The sequence below is a fragment of the Cydia fagiglandana genome, chromosome 23, assembly GCF_963556715.1.
Source record: "Cydia fagiglandana chromosome 23, ilCydFagi1.1, whole genome shotgun sequence".
Lineage (NCBI taxonomy): Eukaryota > Metazoa > Arthropoda > Insecta > Lepidoptera > Tortricidae > Cydia > Cydia fagiglandana.
In genome coordinates this window covers 9,423,271-9,439,990 of record NC_085954.1, presented here as the reverse complement: position 1 = coordinate 9,439,990, position 16,720 = coordinate 9,423,271, and the positions used below count along the sequence as shown (strand labels likewise).

General features: G+C 43.1%; 2 protein-coding genes across 2 annotated transcripts in view; both read right to left on the bottom strand.

Annotated features, from left to right (window-relative positions):
- Window positions 1-16,720, bottom strand: part of LOC134675763 (tyrosine-protein kinase-like otk) — a 107,952-nt gene that overhangs the window by 77,400 nt on the left and 13,832 nt on the right. The window lies entirely within an intron of this gene.
- On the bottom strand, window positions 7,176-14,429 carry LOC134675725 (uncharacterized). The gene is made up of 3 exons (XM_063534034.1): window positions 11,768-14,429; window positions 11,485-11,623; window positions 7,176-9,789 (listed from the first exon to the last, which is right to left on the bottom strand). Exons 1-3 carry the CDS (start codon window positions 14,427-14,429, stop codon window positions 7,176-7,178), a joined length of 5,415 nt encoding a protein of 1,804 aa, XP_063390104.1.

Genomic DNA, 16,720 nt, shown 5'->3' with positions numbered 1-16,720 from the left:
GACAGTAACGTTGCAACAGAGTAATGCTGCTGCAGTTGCCAACCGAATATCACCTTTATCATATCATAGAATGGTGAAAAGCGAGCGAAGCGAGCGCGAAAAATTTTCGATATAAAAAACGCCATTTGATAGACAGTTGTACACTTTTAGGGTTTTCCGTACCCAAAAGGTAAAACGGGACCCTATTACTAATACTTCGCTGTCCGTCCGTCCGTCTGTCACCAGGCTGTATCTCACGAACCGTGATAGCTAGACAGTTGAAATTTTCACAGTCATCTGTGAAAATACATCATTGTATGTGTTGCCGCTATAACAACAAATACTAAAAACAGAATAAAATAAAGATTTAAGTGGGTCTCCCATACAACAAACGTGATTCTAGACCGTAGTTAAGCAACGTCGGGCGGGGTCAAGTACTTGGATGGGGGACCGTTTTATTTGTGCCATTATGGTACGGAACCCTTCGTGCGCGAGTCCGACTCGCACTTGCCCGGTTTTTTTACTTTTAGTTCCAACCAGGCGCGAAAAAGTTTGCCCCTCCTTCCTAAGTAGCGCCATAAGATTCAGGGGCAAACTTAAATCAAGCGAGTATTGTGGCTACCCCCCCTTATATGGGTTGAATTTTTATAGCCTATAACCTGGCCGGAGATTTTCTCGACAGATTAGTAGAGTTTTCATCAAAATCCGTTCAGCCGTTTTCACGTGATGCGCGTTCAAATAAACAGACAAACAGATAAACAGATAAACAGACAAACAGACAAAAATTCTAAAAACTGTTGGAACGTGTTCTGTTATCGATTCTAAGTATCCCCAGCCAACTTTTTTTCAAATATCTTCCATGTACAGACTTTCGACCGTCTACAGCTTTATTATATGTATAGATAGATGAGTGTAATATTTAAGTAGGTACGAGTACAGTCTAATTTTTACCGACAAAATTAATAAATTGAACCTAATTTAAATTAAATCAGTGGTAGGGGAGACCGAGGTGAGTTGTGACAGAGGAGAGTTGTGACATTGTCAATTTTTTTGGAATCTAATAACTGTTAGTGAGCTCGCAACATGTGTGCATTTGTTAGCTCGCAACTTGAACTAACAAACGCGCGCTATTGCGTCCTAGTGTTTAGTTAATAGATTCCAAAAAATCGACGATGGCACAACTCTCCTCTGTCACAACTCACCTCGGTCTCCCCTACCTACGCTTAAAAAAGCTATTTTGCTATTGAAATATAATCATGTAGTACCTACCGATGTACCAATTAAACAAGATCTTAAATTAGATCTCTATCTTATGAACTAGCCCGTATAAAGACATTCACGGAGACCTGAGGCTAAATGCAACCATTTCTAAACATAGCTCAGCCATTTAAGTAGGTACGAGTACAGTCTAATTTTTACCGACAAAATTAATAAATTGAACCTAATTTAAATTAAATCAGTGGTAGGGGAGACCGAGGTGAGTTGTGACAGAGGAGAGTTGTGACATTGTCAATTTTTTTGGAATCTAATAACTGTTAGTGAGCTCGCAACAGTGTGCATTTGTTAGCTCGCAACTTGAACTAACAAACGCGCGCTATTGCGTCCTAGTGTTTAGTTAATAGATTCCAAAAAATCGACGATGGCACAACTCTCCTGTGTCACAACTCACCTCGGTCTCCCCTACCTACGCTTAAAAAAGCTATTTTGCTATTGAAATATAATCATGTAGTACCTACCGATGTACCAATTAAACAAGATCTTAAATTAGATCTCTATCTTATGAACTAGCCCGTATAAAGACATTCACGGAGACCTGAGGCTAAATGCAACCATTTCTAAACATAGCTCAGCCATTTAATTATAAGGCGGCTTACAATGGATGTGCAATTGTGTGAGCGAGGCGGCGCTATGTATGTTTATAGCGATGTCCCGCTCGCACACCGGAGCGGCGTGCGGATCTGCATCCAGTGTAAATACCGCCTTAGCCATTTACTATTAACCTCTAAGGAACCGGAGCGAGCTAGTATTTCTAGTTCTAATATCATACAGTTTATCTTCTCTGTATGCGGTCATTGAACAAGGGTATGCTGCTAGAGGCTATTTTCAGAGAAATTATCGTTTCATTCATATGCGAGACATGATTCAAATACATACATAAACCAATTTTTTTTATAAAGCAGATAGTTAGACCAACAAAAGTCTGCAACGATTTTGATAGAACACGCAGTGCAAGTGTTATTATTACGTCATAATTTCATAGAAATTTGACAATTTGACAATGCAGACTTCTCTTGGTCTGACTACGTCTGCGAGCGATACTACAAAATTTTATATGAAAGGAAATATGGAAAAATTTACGCATCCGGCAGGACTTGAACCCGCGACCTCTGCAGTCCGTGCATCGCTCAGCGCTCTTAACCAACTGAGCTATAGAAACCTACCTGAAACGCAACAAATATCTCCATTCCAATGGGATGGGATGACGCGATGTTGGAAAAAAAAAACAAAAAGCTAGATCCAACCAAACAATGATTTCCAGTTCCGCTTCCAATATTAAAGAATATAATATAATCTGTGGATATAATAGTCATGAAAAATAAGTTTTTGGCAAAAATTTAATTTTTGGTACAAGCTTTTATTGCTGACTGTACTTTTCTTACGACAGACAACTAATACTCATCGAGACAATTCTAAAAACCCCTAACACAATTAGGTTCGGTTGTTTCATCACAGAGTTCCTATGGCCACCTCCTGTCTCCATCATCAGATCAGGTCGATGGTACCATAATATTGCATTGTCATCCGATTTATACATGCATGCAAAATTTCAGCTCAATCGGAAACCGGGAAGTGGATCAAATAAATTTAACTTGCAAGATTTGATTACACACAGACAGGCAGACAGACAGACAACGGTCAGGTGAAACTAAATAAAAGCTTATAAAAACCAAACTATGGCAAACCCTAAAGAACCTGGCTGAGGACCGCGAAAACTGGTGCATACTCCACCAACAAGAGCCATGCTCTTAAATTATGATGATGATGGCAAACCCACTTTCTCAGTAAAATAAAGCGCGACATTCACATTTTCTTTGGGAAGACGACCCTACACGACATTTTAAAAAATTTCCACCATTTTCTAATGACGGAAACAGCTTTCCCAACTAGAGTCGGACCAAAAAAAGTCTGCAGCGGATTTGCTAGCCCACGCAGTGCAAATGTAATTTATACGTCATAATTTCATAGAAGTTTAACGTTTAAAATAACACTCACTGCGTGGGCTATCAAATCCGCTGCAGACTATTCTTGGTCTGACTCTATATTCTATCATTTATAACTGGCCAGCACTATCAATAAACAAAAGAACGTTCCATCCCATGACGCGACGTTGACAAAAAAACCAAAAAGCTAGATATCCAGCGAAACAATGATTTCCGTTTCCGCTCCCAATATGGCGGCCTTTCAGCCCGTTGTTTCCGATTCTAGTTTTACGCGATGATTTTAGTGAAAAAGTACGGGTTATGGAAGTTATGACAATGGGCGTGTTTAGTTTGTCGTTTTTGACGCAGTGTTGGCTTAATCTTTGATGAGTTTGACATGTTATGTTGTCCACCGATTGTCGTATGTGTGGTGAAGAGGAAGAGACAGTGAAACACTTATGTGTGAATCACGCCCTCGCCAGACAAAGAATGAAGGACTTTGGAGCAGGATATCTGGAACCAAAGGACTTACGCTACCCATGAGCTCCATCATCCGACACATGAATATGGTGGGAAAAGCTCTTGAGTAGTTGACGGATCTTCTCTAGGGGGTAACTGCACAAAAGATCCCTATGGGTCGAAGTGTATCCGCAAGGGCCCCCGAAAACAATAAGATAAGATAATATATGTTATGTTTCAAATTTATACTTAAAACCAATTAATTAATACCTAAAATAATAATACCTAATACCTAAATACCTAATACCTTAATTTATACCTAAAGGGGCCCACTGATTAACAGTCCGCCGGACGGTATCGGCCTGTCTGTTAGAACAAAATTTTGAGTTCCGAACAACTGACAGGCCGATATACCGTCCGGCGGACTGTTAATGTTAATCAGTGGGCCCTTTAAGTACGCACCTAATATGCACCTGAGTACCTAAGTATACCTAGGATAGAACCTTGTAAGTTTTATCTCCATAGTTGGAATTTTTTCAACTATAATATGCACGGCGCCCTCTAGCCAATTATAAGGTAGAATATAACAATATGGTGCGTACTTTCGTACCACCTATTTACTGCCTATTTATGTCCATAAATGTGTGTTATTTATTTATTTATTTAAACTTTATTGCACAAGCACAGGAAAAATGTACAAATGGCGGACTTAATGCCTAAAGGCATTCTCTACCAGTCAACCATTGGGTCAAACAGAGACAAATGTTAAATGTTATTTATTGCAGTCACTCGTCAATCAGAGCTCGGCAGGGGTGAGCCATTTTGACGTCACTTATGTCAAGTGTAGATATTAATATAGATACACCTTAGAATGAAATATTAAAATAAATCTTTATTAATTATAATTAAACTAAAATGACAATGCCTTATGTGCAAATAAACTTTAATAGTAGCCTATACATATTATTTGAAGATGTTTACTAAAAAAGCTTGCTATAAAATTAATTTATTTTAATGGCGACGTAAAGATCGTAGCGGAAAGGCAGCTTGAATGAAATAATTTCTTTAGTTATTAAATTACACCACATATACCATCGAATGACAAGGCATGTCCATGTTGTGCAAACTCTGAAAACAGCTCACCCCCGCCGAGCTCTGCTCATCATTCTTTCCATTCGTCTCTTTAAATTGCACTACATCTGCCGACACTGCCAAAACGTCAACTTTGCAAAACAAACGCGGTTATGATTCAGCGCTAAGCATTAACGTTGAAGCCATAGTTGCTCAAACTTCCCTAACAGCACGTGGTGCTCAAACTTCTAAGCTCTATTAGTGTAATTGTCCATTCATTAAAAAGTTTTAACGAAGACAGGTACTCTTGGTTCGTATTAAGGTAATGGAGTTAGAGACAAACAAATGCATACACAGCATCTCAACCTTTGTATACCTATAAAAGCTACGTTATATTATATCTAATGTTTACTGACATAACAGACAGACAACGCACAGCCTAATTCAGCGGTTCTCAAAGTTTTTTGGCGACGGAACCCTTTTGGATAGCGAAATATTTGTCGGATCGGAGCCCCAAAATAAAAATTTCGTTCGTCACTGTGGACCAGATATACCTATAGTTCGTTTTTTTTAGCATTAGAAAGAACTTGAAAGAAGATAAGCGATATTGGCATGTCTTTTAATTGAAATACGCTTTTTAAAAATCAATAACTATTACTTATGAAAGCAGAAGAATATAAATGATCGTATTAGATTCATAATTTGTTACATATTTGCCGTAACTTAGGGGTCATCCATTAATTACGTCACACCAATTTCTAGTTTTTTTTACCCCTCCCCCCCTTGTCACACTTGGTCACATTTGGCAAACCCCTCCCCCCCTAGTGTGACGTCACATTTTGTCTACGAAATCGCCAAATCGAATTAAGTAAATACCTAAGTATTATTAATATTTTATTAAAATATTTTTGACGATATAAATATTAGTAATTTTATAACCCAAAACTGCTTAGGAAAGAAAATTAAACGATTAAAAACTATTTTCGTTTTAAAAACTTGTTATTTAAATGTACAGCGAACTAAATAATTTAAATAAATTTTCGGTTACTGATGAAGTTAAAGTGACGTCACAAAGTTTGTGTCTCCCCCCTACCCCATGTCACAATATGTCACATTTTCTTGACCCCTCCCTCCCCCTAAACGTGTGCCGTAATTAATGGATGACCCCTTATTTTTAAAATGTGTTTTTCAATTAAAAGACACATCAAGATTGTTTACCTAATTTCTAATGCTAAAAAAAACGAACTATATAGAAGATTTGGCTTTATTATTATTACAAGCGGAACAGAGGCTTTTAGAAAAAATGTTTTTCTAACTAAAACAATAAATGTTGGTACTTAAAGCTCTATTAGGAAACATTTTTTTTGGAATTCAGCCCCAAACAAGGTGAACCTAACGGCTCGGCCACGACATTACGCTATTGGCGAAGGCGGCAGCGACAACCATAGGTGGGAACGAAACGTCCGATCGCTGTCTCGCTCCAACCTATGGTTATCGTTGTCTCCGTCGCAAGTCGCTCAATGTTGTGGCCGAGCCGTAAGGTTATAATTTCTGCGCGGACGAAGTCAAGGAATTAAAAGGCTTGCTACACGGTCGCCGACAAGCCTTCTAACCGTCTGACCTTGGTCTGTCCTTGGTCAGTTTTGGTCAAATTTTGTTGGTAACAACTGTCTACACGGTCCGGGACCGGCCAAGGCCACGCGGTTTGGGGGCTTGTCGGCGACCGTGTAGCAAGCCTTTAAGCCAGTGAAAAACGTAATAGCATAGCAATTTAACCGTTTCGAAATACATTTAATTACTTAGCTATCGTATAGGATGGTCCAAACATTTGCAAGTGAATTTGAAACAAAACTTAAATACTTACCTAAAAATTGTTATAAATTACATTTACTACTACTCACGCCACGCCACTCAGTTGTAAATTAAATCTAAACACCAGACAGAATAACGGCTCGATTCGGGAAATGAATTAGTGACTCACTAGATATGAAATAGTAAAGATATGTGACGTTCCACTGAAAAAGGTACCTTATGGCGGCTGGCGCCGTGATTCGGGAAATGAATTAGAAATTCACTAGATATGAAATAGTGAAGATATGTGACGTTCCATTGAAAAAGTTACCTTATGGCGGCCGGCGCTTACGTCGCATAGCGCCGCAATAATATTGGAGCGACGTTAATAATGGTGTAAGCGCCAACCGCTATAAGCTACCTTTATCCGTGGGACGTCACATATCTTTACTATATCGTATCTAGTTAATCTCTAATTCGTTTCCCGAATAGCGCCTGAAATGGGTCAGAGCTTGATTCGCAATAAAAACGAGGAAATCTTGCAAAATATAGGTGTAATTTTTCCGTAAGACATTAGTGACAGTAAAAACAGTAAAATATAGAAAAAGTATAAAAGTATATCGATATCAAAGGAGGCCGTCAACTACACTCCCCACCCTAGTGCGCAAACTAGCACTAATCAGCTAGGGTAGGTACAGGAGCCACGCGCGCCACAGACCGGCGCAGCACGCCGGTAGCGGTGCTGACGTCGACCACCCTGATGCGACCGTCTTTTCCCGGTAGGACATTTTTAATTAGGCCTCGTGGCCACACGTTTCGAGGCGAGTCTGGGTCAACCACAAGCACAAGGTCCCCGACACTCAGTGGCTTCTGCTCCTGTTGCCACTTCTTTCTCGGTAACAGAAGCGGGAGGAACTCCTTCATCCACCGCTTCCAGTACATGTCGGCCAATCGCTGCGCTATTCGCCATTGCTTCCTTAAGGCTAAGTCCGAATCGTCAAATACGCCATGTATTGGTAACCTGGACGAAGAGCCTATAAGAAAGTGGTTGGGCGTAAGCGCGTCAGAGGAGCCCGGCTCTACTGACACGTGTGTTAGTGGTCGACCGTTGACAATACCTTCTACTTCCGCTAGAAGAGTGCTTAGAGTTTCGTCTCGGGGCGCTCGTTCTTTTAGAATGACACGAAGAGATCGCTTTACGGTCCGAATCAAGCGCTCCCACGCCCCACCCCAATGGGGGCTGGCGGGCGGAATAAAAGTCCAGCGAACTTGATTGTTAAGAGCTTCGGCTCTAAGTGATTCTTCGTCGAGCTCCTGTATGGATCTTCGCAATTCGACGTCTGCTCCGCGTAGGTTCGTGCCGTTGTCGGAATAAATATGCGACGGCCACCCGCGTCGGGACGCCATTCGTCGAAGCGCCATAATCAATGAGTCGGTAGTTAGTGTGTGAACAACTTCTATGTGGACTGCACGAACTGTTAGGCAAGTAAACAAAACGCCGTAACGTTTTTCTCGACGTCTGCCTACTGTGACTTCCATGGGCCCAAACAGATCGATCCCGCAAAAGGTGAAGGCACGTTGATGATGCGCCATGCGCGCTTGAGGTAAGTCACCCATCCGAGGCACCTGTGGGGTAGCCTTTCTTAACCTGCAGAGCATGCAACGAGACGCAACATTTTTGACGGTAGGTCGCAAGTGAATTATCCAAAATTCTTGTTTTAAATCATTTACTACCGCTTCTTGGTGTCCGTGGGCAGCCTTCACATGATAGTGCTTGACCAAAAGCTTGGCAGTAGGATGCCGTCCGTCAAGAATAATGGGCCTTTTCGCTTCCTGAGGTACGTCAGAAACAGCATCAATGCGGCCACTCACGCGCAAAACATTGTTCTCGTCCAAGTATGGAGATAGATTTCGCAGCCGACTATCGCGTGGCAAGTCTTTTCCTGCCTTTACTGCTTGTATGTCACTGGCAAAGGAATCTTCTTGAGCTTGGCGCAGGATTAACTGCTTTGCTTGCTCCATCAGGGCGTAGTCGTCAAGTGCGATACCTCTGCATTTATTTACAAACTTGAGAACACAAGCGGTAGATCGCATGAATCGTAGCCACGAGGAGAAGCGCTCAGGGTCAGGAACCGGGAAACAAGTACGTGAGTTTTCTACTACGGTCATGCAAGCTTCAGCGCCGACTTCATTTTCGGGTTCCAGGACGTTCGCTGGCCAACAAGTCTCATCGCTGTACAAAAACTCGGGTCCCTTGAACCACTCATTCAGAAAAGACTGATAATTGAACGTTTCTCTTGTAGCAATGTCCGCCACGTTCAGTCCTGTTGGCACATACCTCCATCCAGAGGCTTGTGACAGGTCGTCGATCTCGCCTAATCTATTAGCTTCGAAAGTCTTGTATCGACGAGTGTTGTTGCCAATCCAGTGTAGCACCGTACTCGAATCGCACCAAAAGTATCGTCGTGTGACGGGCAAACGATGTGCCTTCGCTATTGAGTCAGCGAGTCGAGCTGCTAGCAACGCAGCTTGAAGTTCCAATCGCGGCACAGTTTGAGGTTTCACCGAAGATACTCGGCTTTTGCTGGCAACAAACGCGACACATATCTGATCGTTACTCTTCCAACGCCAGTACGCAACCGCTGACATTGCCTTAAGTGAGGCGTCATCGAATAAATGCAGTTCTAAGTCACTATAGCATTGCTCGGTCACGGCATGAAAGGAAGAGCTTGGTAAAGTTGTGGTCAACTCATCGCCCATCTTACACCTGGCAGCGCATGACTGGTACCATCTTGGCAGGCGAATTTCTCCAATAACCTTCAGTAATTCCAACCAACTGCACCACTTTTTATACAATTCATCTGGAATAATATCGTCCCAGTCGATATGGAGACGCCAGGCGTCCTGCAACATAACTTTGCCTTGTGTGGTAAATGGTGACAAGAACCCAAAAATGTCAAAAATTGACATAATAACACGCAACATAACCCTCTTCGTAGGTCTCAGTTCGCCTTTGATGACGCTGTCGGGAATGCGCTTGAATGACACATCGAACCCCAGTTCATCCTTGGCAGGGTACCAAATCAGTCCAAGAGTGCGCTCACCTTCGTCATGATCGTCCAGTCCAAACCTCACAGCTGTATTACCTAAAATATCTTTAGGTATAGTGTCGAGCACATTTGCGCTATTACACGTCCAGTTACGGATTTCGAAACCTCCCGCACTGTGAATATCACGAATATTCTTTACCATACTGATGGCGGTAGCTTCATCCGGCAGACTATCAATATAGTAGTGTCCGACCGAAGGTTCGGTTTCGGTTTCGGTTTCGGCCAGTTTCGGCCAAAAAATCATGTTTCGGCTATAGTTTCGGTTTCGGCCAAAAAACGGCCGAACCTTTCGGCCGGGCCGAAACTTACGAAATGGTACTTCGGACAAAGACCAAAAGTTGGGGAATAAGTAGGACAACAATATTAATACTTACATATATGAATACTGATTAATGTATATGTACAGAAATTAATTGGTTTATTATAAAACACAATTCCAGTAATGAGGGCGCCACTGGACGGTCGACGCAGTCTTAAGAGGCTGTCAATACCTATAACGCGCACACTGTCTAATTGTATCGGAGTGAATGAGATAGCACTGTCGCATGTTACTGGGCCCTGGGCAAGAGAATAATAAGAAAACTCATCATCTTCCTCGCGTAATCCCGGAATTTTTGCCGAGCCGTGGCAATGGGAATGGGAACCTGGGGTCCAATAGACAACTAATCCCAAGAATTGGTGTAGGCACTAGTTGTTACGAAAGCGACTGCCATCAGACTGACCTTCTAACCCAGAGAGTAAACTAGGCCTTATCGGGACTAGTCCGGCTTTCTCACGATGTTTTTCCTTCACCGAAAAGCAAATAGTAATCAAATATCAAATTCGATGTCTTTTTCGCTCTTATTAACTCACTTATTCAGTCATTTTCCTATCTACCTCTAATGGCAAATTTTAAGCGAGGCTAAAGGCTACGCTCAACTAGTGCCGCAAAGTTGATTTTCTCAATAGTTAATATTTTGCGAGGCTGAACAGATGACTATTGATTAAAACGAAGAAAAATCCCTTAAAAATGTTCCCAGTACAGTTTTTCATACGAATACGCGACCTTAGCCTCACCTCACTTTTTACCTCAATTTACCATTGGTTTGTGTTAATTGTGTTCCACGTGTCCTCTACTTCAGCTTATCCTTTGGCCTCGCTGAGCCTTGCTCGGCCTGCGATCTCGCTTTTTAATACAATGGACATTGGTTGGAGTCTGTGCTCAACTACTTATCCTGAAAACCTGAAGCACGGCTTTGACTTCGCATGAAAGTTCGCCTCACTGGGGCACTTCGGACTTTTAGGCCCAGATGAAGATCGGTACCCGGCCTTGCGATATTGTTAACAAAAAATTTCGCGCTCGCTGCGCTCGCGTTTTTGGTTGGTTTTATGGTTGACCCTGTATCTACATGTTAGCTTGACTGGTGAATGAATAGAGTTAGCCCAATAAAATTCTGCAATGATTTTGATAGCATACGCCGTGCAACTAGTGCAAATGTTATTTATACGTCATAATTTCATAGAAGTTTTGACGTTTAAAATAACACTTGCATTGCGTGTGTTATCAAAATCGTTGCAAAATTATCTTGGTCTAACTCAAGTAATTTTCTTACAAAACTGCTTAATTAACATCAATCTCAAGGACATTTGGGTATTGACAGCCCCATAATATGTGTGTAAAATGGTTTTATGTCATTTTTTCAACGATTTTAAGAAGTCTAGAAAAGTTTCGGTTTCGGTTTCGGTTTCGGCCGAAACTAGAGCCAAAGCCGAACATTCGGTTTCGGTTTCGGTTTCGGCCAAAAAACATGTTTCGGTCGGACACTACAATATAGTCGTCCATATAGTGCTGGCTGTGTATAGCAGAGACGGCAGCTGGAAGCGTAGATTCGAACCTGCTAGCGTTCTTGTTCTTAATGTACTGGGCAATAAAGGGCGAGCAGTTCGCGCCGAAAATCAGCGACGTCATCGCGTACGTCTTCACTGGGCCTGTGGGGTTCCTACCTCTCCACAGGAATCTGAGGGCGTTCTGGTCTACGGGATTAATTTTAATTCTCAAAAACATATCTTTTATGTCACCGGTTACGGCTACCCTATCCTCTCGAAAACGAACCATAATGCCGAACAAGGAAACGAGTAAATCCGGACCCGTGAGAAGAAAGTCATTTAAAGACTTGCCTTGACTTTTAGCTGCTGCGTCATAAACCAAACGCAGCTTCTTCTTGTTCGGATTGTCAACTCCGAAATGTGGCAAGTACCATGTGTTAGGCGTGAGTGACGTGTCGGCCATTTCCCGTGCGAAATCGTTTTCAAACAAATGGTTGACACGTTCCTCGTACCTGAGTCCATAAGCTTTATCAGCTAGCATTTTCTTTTCTACACCCTGTAGCCGCTTAAATGCGCTAGGGTAACTATCGGGCAAGCTGACGTGCGGATCTTTCCACGGAAGACCCACTGACCACCTGCCATTGGTGAGCACTGCAGACTTCTCTAACATTTCCTGCGCTTTCACATCGTCAGCATTCTCTCTAGGCTTACCTGCAACTCCCAAAGAGTCGATCGCAAACGAGCGGCGTACCTCGTCGTGTAGCTCACGCAGTGCGTGCGCGACGGCGTCTTCCTCAGGCACTACGCAGAGGTTGAGCGTGGCGTGCGCTGATCGTGCGGCCCGCGACGCGCGCGGCACATGTACCGGCCCATGGACACACCAACCTAAGGGGGTGCGTGTAGCTGACGGTTCGTTATCAGGCCCTAAGCATACTTCTAAAGGCACAAGTAAATTATAATTGTCCTGACCTATTAACAACTCTGGCTTAGAAATCTTAGCAAAAGGAAGTTGAGTTTTAAGTTTTTTCAAATGCTCATACTTGTCGCAGTCTACTAAGTTAACATTTTGTACAGGTATACTCAATTGTTGAACGCTACGTACATTTAAATCATGTATACTACCACTAGCACTAGAAATACGTAAAGTCAGTACAGTTGCTTCGTGCACAAGCTCGTCGTCTTTCCAGGCGCCGCACACGCGCATGGATTCGTTGCGGCCGGTGAGGCCGGCGCGCGCTGCTAACTCGGAGCTGAATAACGAAACTGAAGACCCGTCGTCCAAAAATGCAGTCGTACTAAACACGCCGTTCGGTCCGTGAATGTTGACAGGAACTACTTTCAATAGTACGCGCTTTTCAGTATTTATAGAGCACGTCGCAGCTTCAGTTACAGACGATGACTGTATTGTGGAACTCGATGGTGACTCCGTGACTGAGGTTGACTCGGGCTGCGGCAAGGCGCTGACGTTAACGTCAACCGGGCGCGAAGTGGAAGCTTTGCCATCTTTGCTGATGTCTACGTAGTGCAATAGACTGTGGTGTGCACCTCCGCATCCGTCCTTGTCGCACGCAGGCGCAGAACAAGTCTCACGATCGTGGCGTTGCGATATGCATTTGTAGCAAAGTCCGTACTTCTTAACGTGGCGCCATCTGTCTTTACGTAAAGCGCGTTTAAACTTCTTACAGTCAGGCAACTTGTGACATTGAGTGCGGCAAAAGAGGCACTTATCGTTCTTCCCTTCGTCGTCGCGTTGGTCAGTTTGCAATAAAATTGCTTGCGCTTTCGGTGCAACTTTAGTAGTAGTATCGTGTTGCTTTTGTTTATTCTGCTCAGGGCGATAACTTTGTAGATGAACGTTGGCGGTCGTGGCAATCTTGAGAGCCTCCATGTTGAGAAAGTCGGACATAATATTCAAACGTGACTTTGCTCCGTCCTTGATTAGTGGATAGCTATAATCCGACCACTTTGAAACGAGTACTGAAGGTAGTTTCGATATTAACAATGGGACAATGCTAAGCCCTTGCACGTACTCCTCGCGCCCCACTGCCTTCACAGACTCCACAAAGTTTTGAACTTTGACAGAAAAATTGACAATATCTTTCTGATACTCTTGGGACATGGTCTGAAGCTTCTTAATGTCATGAATGAGTCTGCTTATAATACACTCGGGGTCGCCGTGACGAAGTTCAAGTGTCGCCATAATACGATCAGGAGAGGCGGCGGTCATAAGCAGGGCTGACACGGTTTCTTTTGCTTGTCCTTGCAGACACTTACGTAATCTCCATAAGTTTTCCTTCGGGGTAAATTTACAAACGTCAGTTGACTCCTCAAACGCTTGTTTAAATTGCAGCCATTCGAGCGGATCGCCGGAATATTTCGGTAAATCTCGCGGCGTACATATGCGGCTCAAAATGTTGGCATGTGACTTATCTTTAGTGGAGGCGATCGTCAAATTCTTTACTGCGGCTGCGAGTAACTTGATAGTACCATTAGAGTCGGCGAGGGGAGGTGCCGGCTGGTTGCGGTCGCCCAGGTTATCATCATCCTCGGGGGCGGGCTGCAACGGATCAAGTTCTCGCGCGCTACGCTCCATCCAGTCTTCAACATTTTGACGAGTGCTCTTACTGGCGTTGCTAATGCGGGAACTGTGACGTGAGCTTTTACCACTTTGGTGTGAACTGTATTTTTCTGACTTTAGGTTGGCTAGTTCAGCCTCATACTTCAAATCTAACAACTCGTTAGCAATCTTGGCCTTTTCTTTAGCGCGCTCATATTCTAACCTTTTCCGTATGGCAGACGAGGATTTAGATACCATGCTGTGCGCTGGCAGCGGGTGCGGCACGTCGGTGTGCGCCGAGGTTTCCATATGGCTGCTGCCAGCAACGAACGTCGTGTCTGCTGGTCGAATAGTCGTTGAGTGCGAGGGCGAAGACTTGGACACTCTAATTACCTCAGGTTTTGCATCGCGCTCTGCGCGTGTTAGACTTCTTGTTCTTATGGGAGTGCGAAACATTTCGTAGCTCGAAACTTACTCAGTGCGCGGTTCAAACATAACACTAGGACCGGCTCGAAGACCAATGAAATGGGTCAGAGCTTGATTCGCAATAAAAACGAGGAAATCTTGCAAAATATAGGTGTAATTTTTCCGTAAGACATTAGTGACAGTAAAAACAGTAAAATATAGAAAAAGTATAAAAGTATATCGATATCAAAGGAGGCCGTCAACTACAGCGCCGTAAGTCTATAAACTGACTCAATGCAATTTACTTCAACACGTTAAAACACGTTTATACTTATCTGAAAATAGCCGTGTTTTCAATTCAGTTAAAGCGAGTGTCACGGCAAAATTGCCTTAACTTGATTAACATGAATTATGTGCCGTGAAACTGAGAGGGCGAATTGAAATATGTTTATTTAACATAAAAGAAAATGAGTCATCCTCAAAGTGTGGTTCAGAATCAGAGCTAAAGCGGCACTGAAGCTTAATAATAATAAGTTATTTGTTAATCATTTCAGTCTGTTACCGTTCATACCGGGTGTGGCCTGTAACATGAGCAAAAAATTTAACTGTAGGCTGTACTCCTCATACTGACCAACATTTGTTCAGCGACTTTAAAAATAACTTGTGGTTTGATTTTTAATACACTTTAAAGTTAATTCTAAGACGCAATGTATTGCGAATTTTGTTATATTTAAGGCGTGACAAGCAACGTCAATCACAATGATAGGGTGTGGCGATGGCGTCCATTGAAGATAATATTTATTTTGTAAAAAAAATTGGGAGTCTAAAAACTTCATAATTTTTAAAAGTTGCTGAACAAAAGTGTCACCGTTTGAGGAGTACAATCTATGTTTTAATTATTTGCTCGTGTTACAGGCCACACCCGCTATATGCTTTTATCGCTGACTGTCAGCTTACAAAATTTGACCAATCACGACACCTTAAAAAACAAAGTCCTCCACCGCGTCTGTCTGTTTGTGTGTTTGTTCGTGATAAATTCAAAAACTACTGAACAGATTTTCATGCGGATTTCACCTATCAATTGTGTTGAGTTATTATTGAGAAAGGTTTAGGTGTATAATTTGTTAACCCGTTCAAAGTCGGGGCGGGTCGCATAACTGATTTAATGAAAAACTTTTATTTACAAAGTTCTGGTCCCTAAGGTTCCGTTTACCCAGGTTTCACTGCAACGGAAAAGGTCGCCGACGGTCAAAAGCATATCGCCTCCCCTCTCATATTGTTTCAACACATTATCTACAATTTAATAAGGCAGCTTATTATGGCTGCCTTCCAAATTTTAGAACGAATAGTTTTATAACATGGAAACTAACTTAGCATTGAATCTCAAGTCTTTCCCATCTTTTTCTTCTTCAACCCAGTGCAGTGGTTCCTAACTTGGGGGTAGTTACCCCCGTGGGGTAAAACTGGTATTTTACCCGTATACCCCCGGGTAATAAGCTAACCGAATACAACAAACGTACACGTTTCATTTTTTATTACCATTGGGAGGAGGGGTAAAATCAGGTTCCCTTGTTAGTCATAGGGGTGGCTGAAAAGGTTAGGAACCACTGACCTAGCGTTTTCCCGGCCTAGCGCCAGGGTCCGCTTTCCTGGTTAATCTTCTCCACTTTGCCCGATCTTCGGCATCCTCAGGTGTGAGATTGTTCTCTCCCATGTCCGCTGTCACGACGTCCAGCCAGTGCTTCTTAGGCCTACCGCGACCGCGGCCGCTTGATTTAGGGCAGCGGTCGGCAACCTGCGGCCCGCGGGCCGCATGGGGCCCGCCAATCTCTCGCTTGCGGCCCGCGAGCCTCCTTGGCTATTTTGTATGTAGTACTGACGATCGACAATGTCTGCTAAAGTCACAAATATTACCAAAGTGCGACCCGCGTCACCTTCGTTAACTACTATGTGGCCCTTGGCTGCTAAAAGGTTGCCGACCGCTGATTGGCAAATGTGACGTTCCACGGCAAAAGGTACCTTATGGCGGCTGGCGCTTACGTCGCATTGCTCCGCAATAACATTGGAGCGGCTTTAATAATGGCGAAAGCGCTAACCGCCATAAGGTGCCTTTTCCCGTGGGGAATTTGTAGTTTCTGACGTACAAATAAATTAATTGAAACAAGACATCTCAGGATAGGTATCGAATGTTATGACCGCTTAAAAGCCTTTTCAAAGAATTAAGAATGACTCACGTTAGACCGGGCCGTGTCCGGGCCGGAGCTTCCGGTGCATCGTTTTCTATGGAAAGCATCACGTGATCTCCTGCCATGTCATAAAAAAGTAAGCGTTGGAAGCTCCGG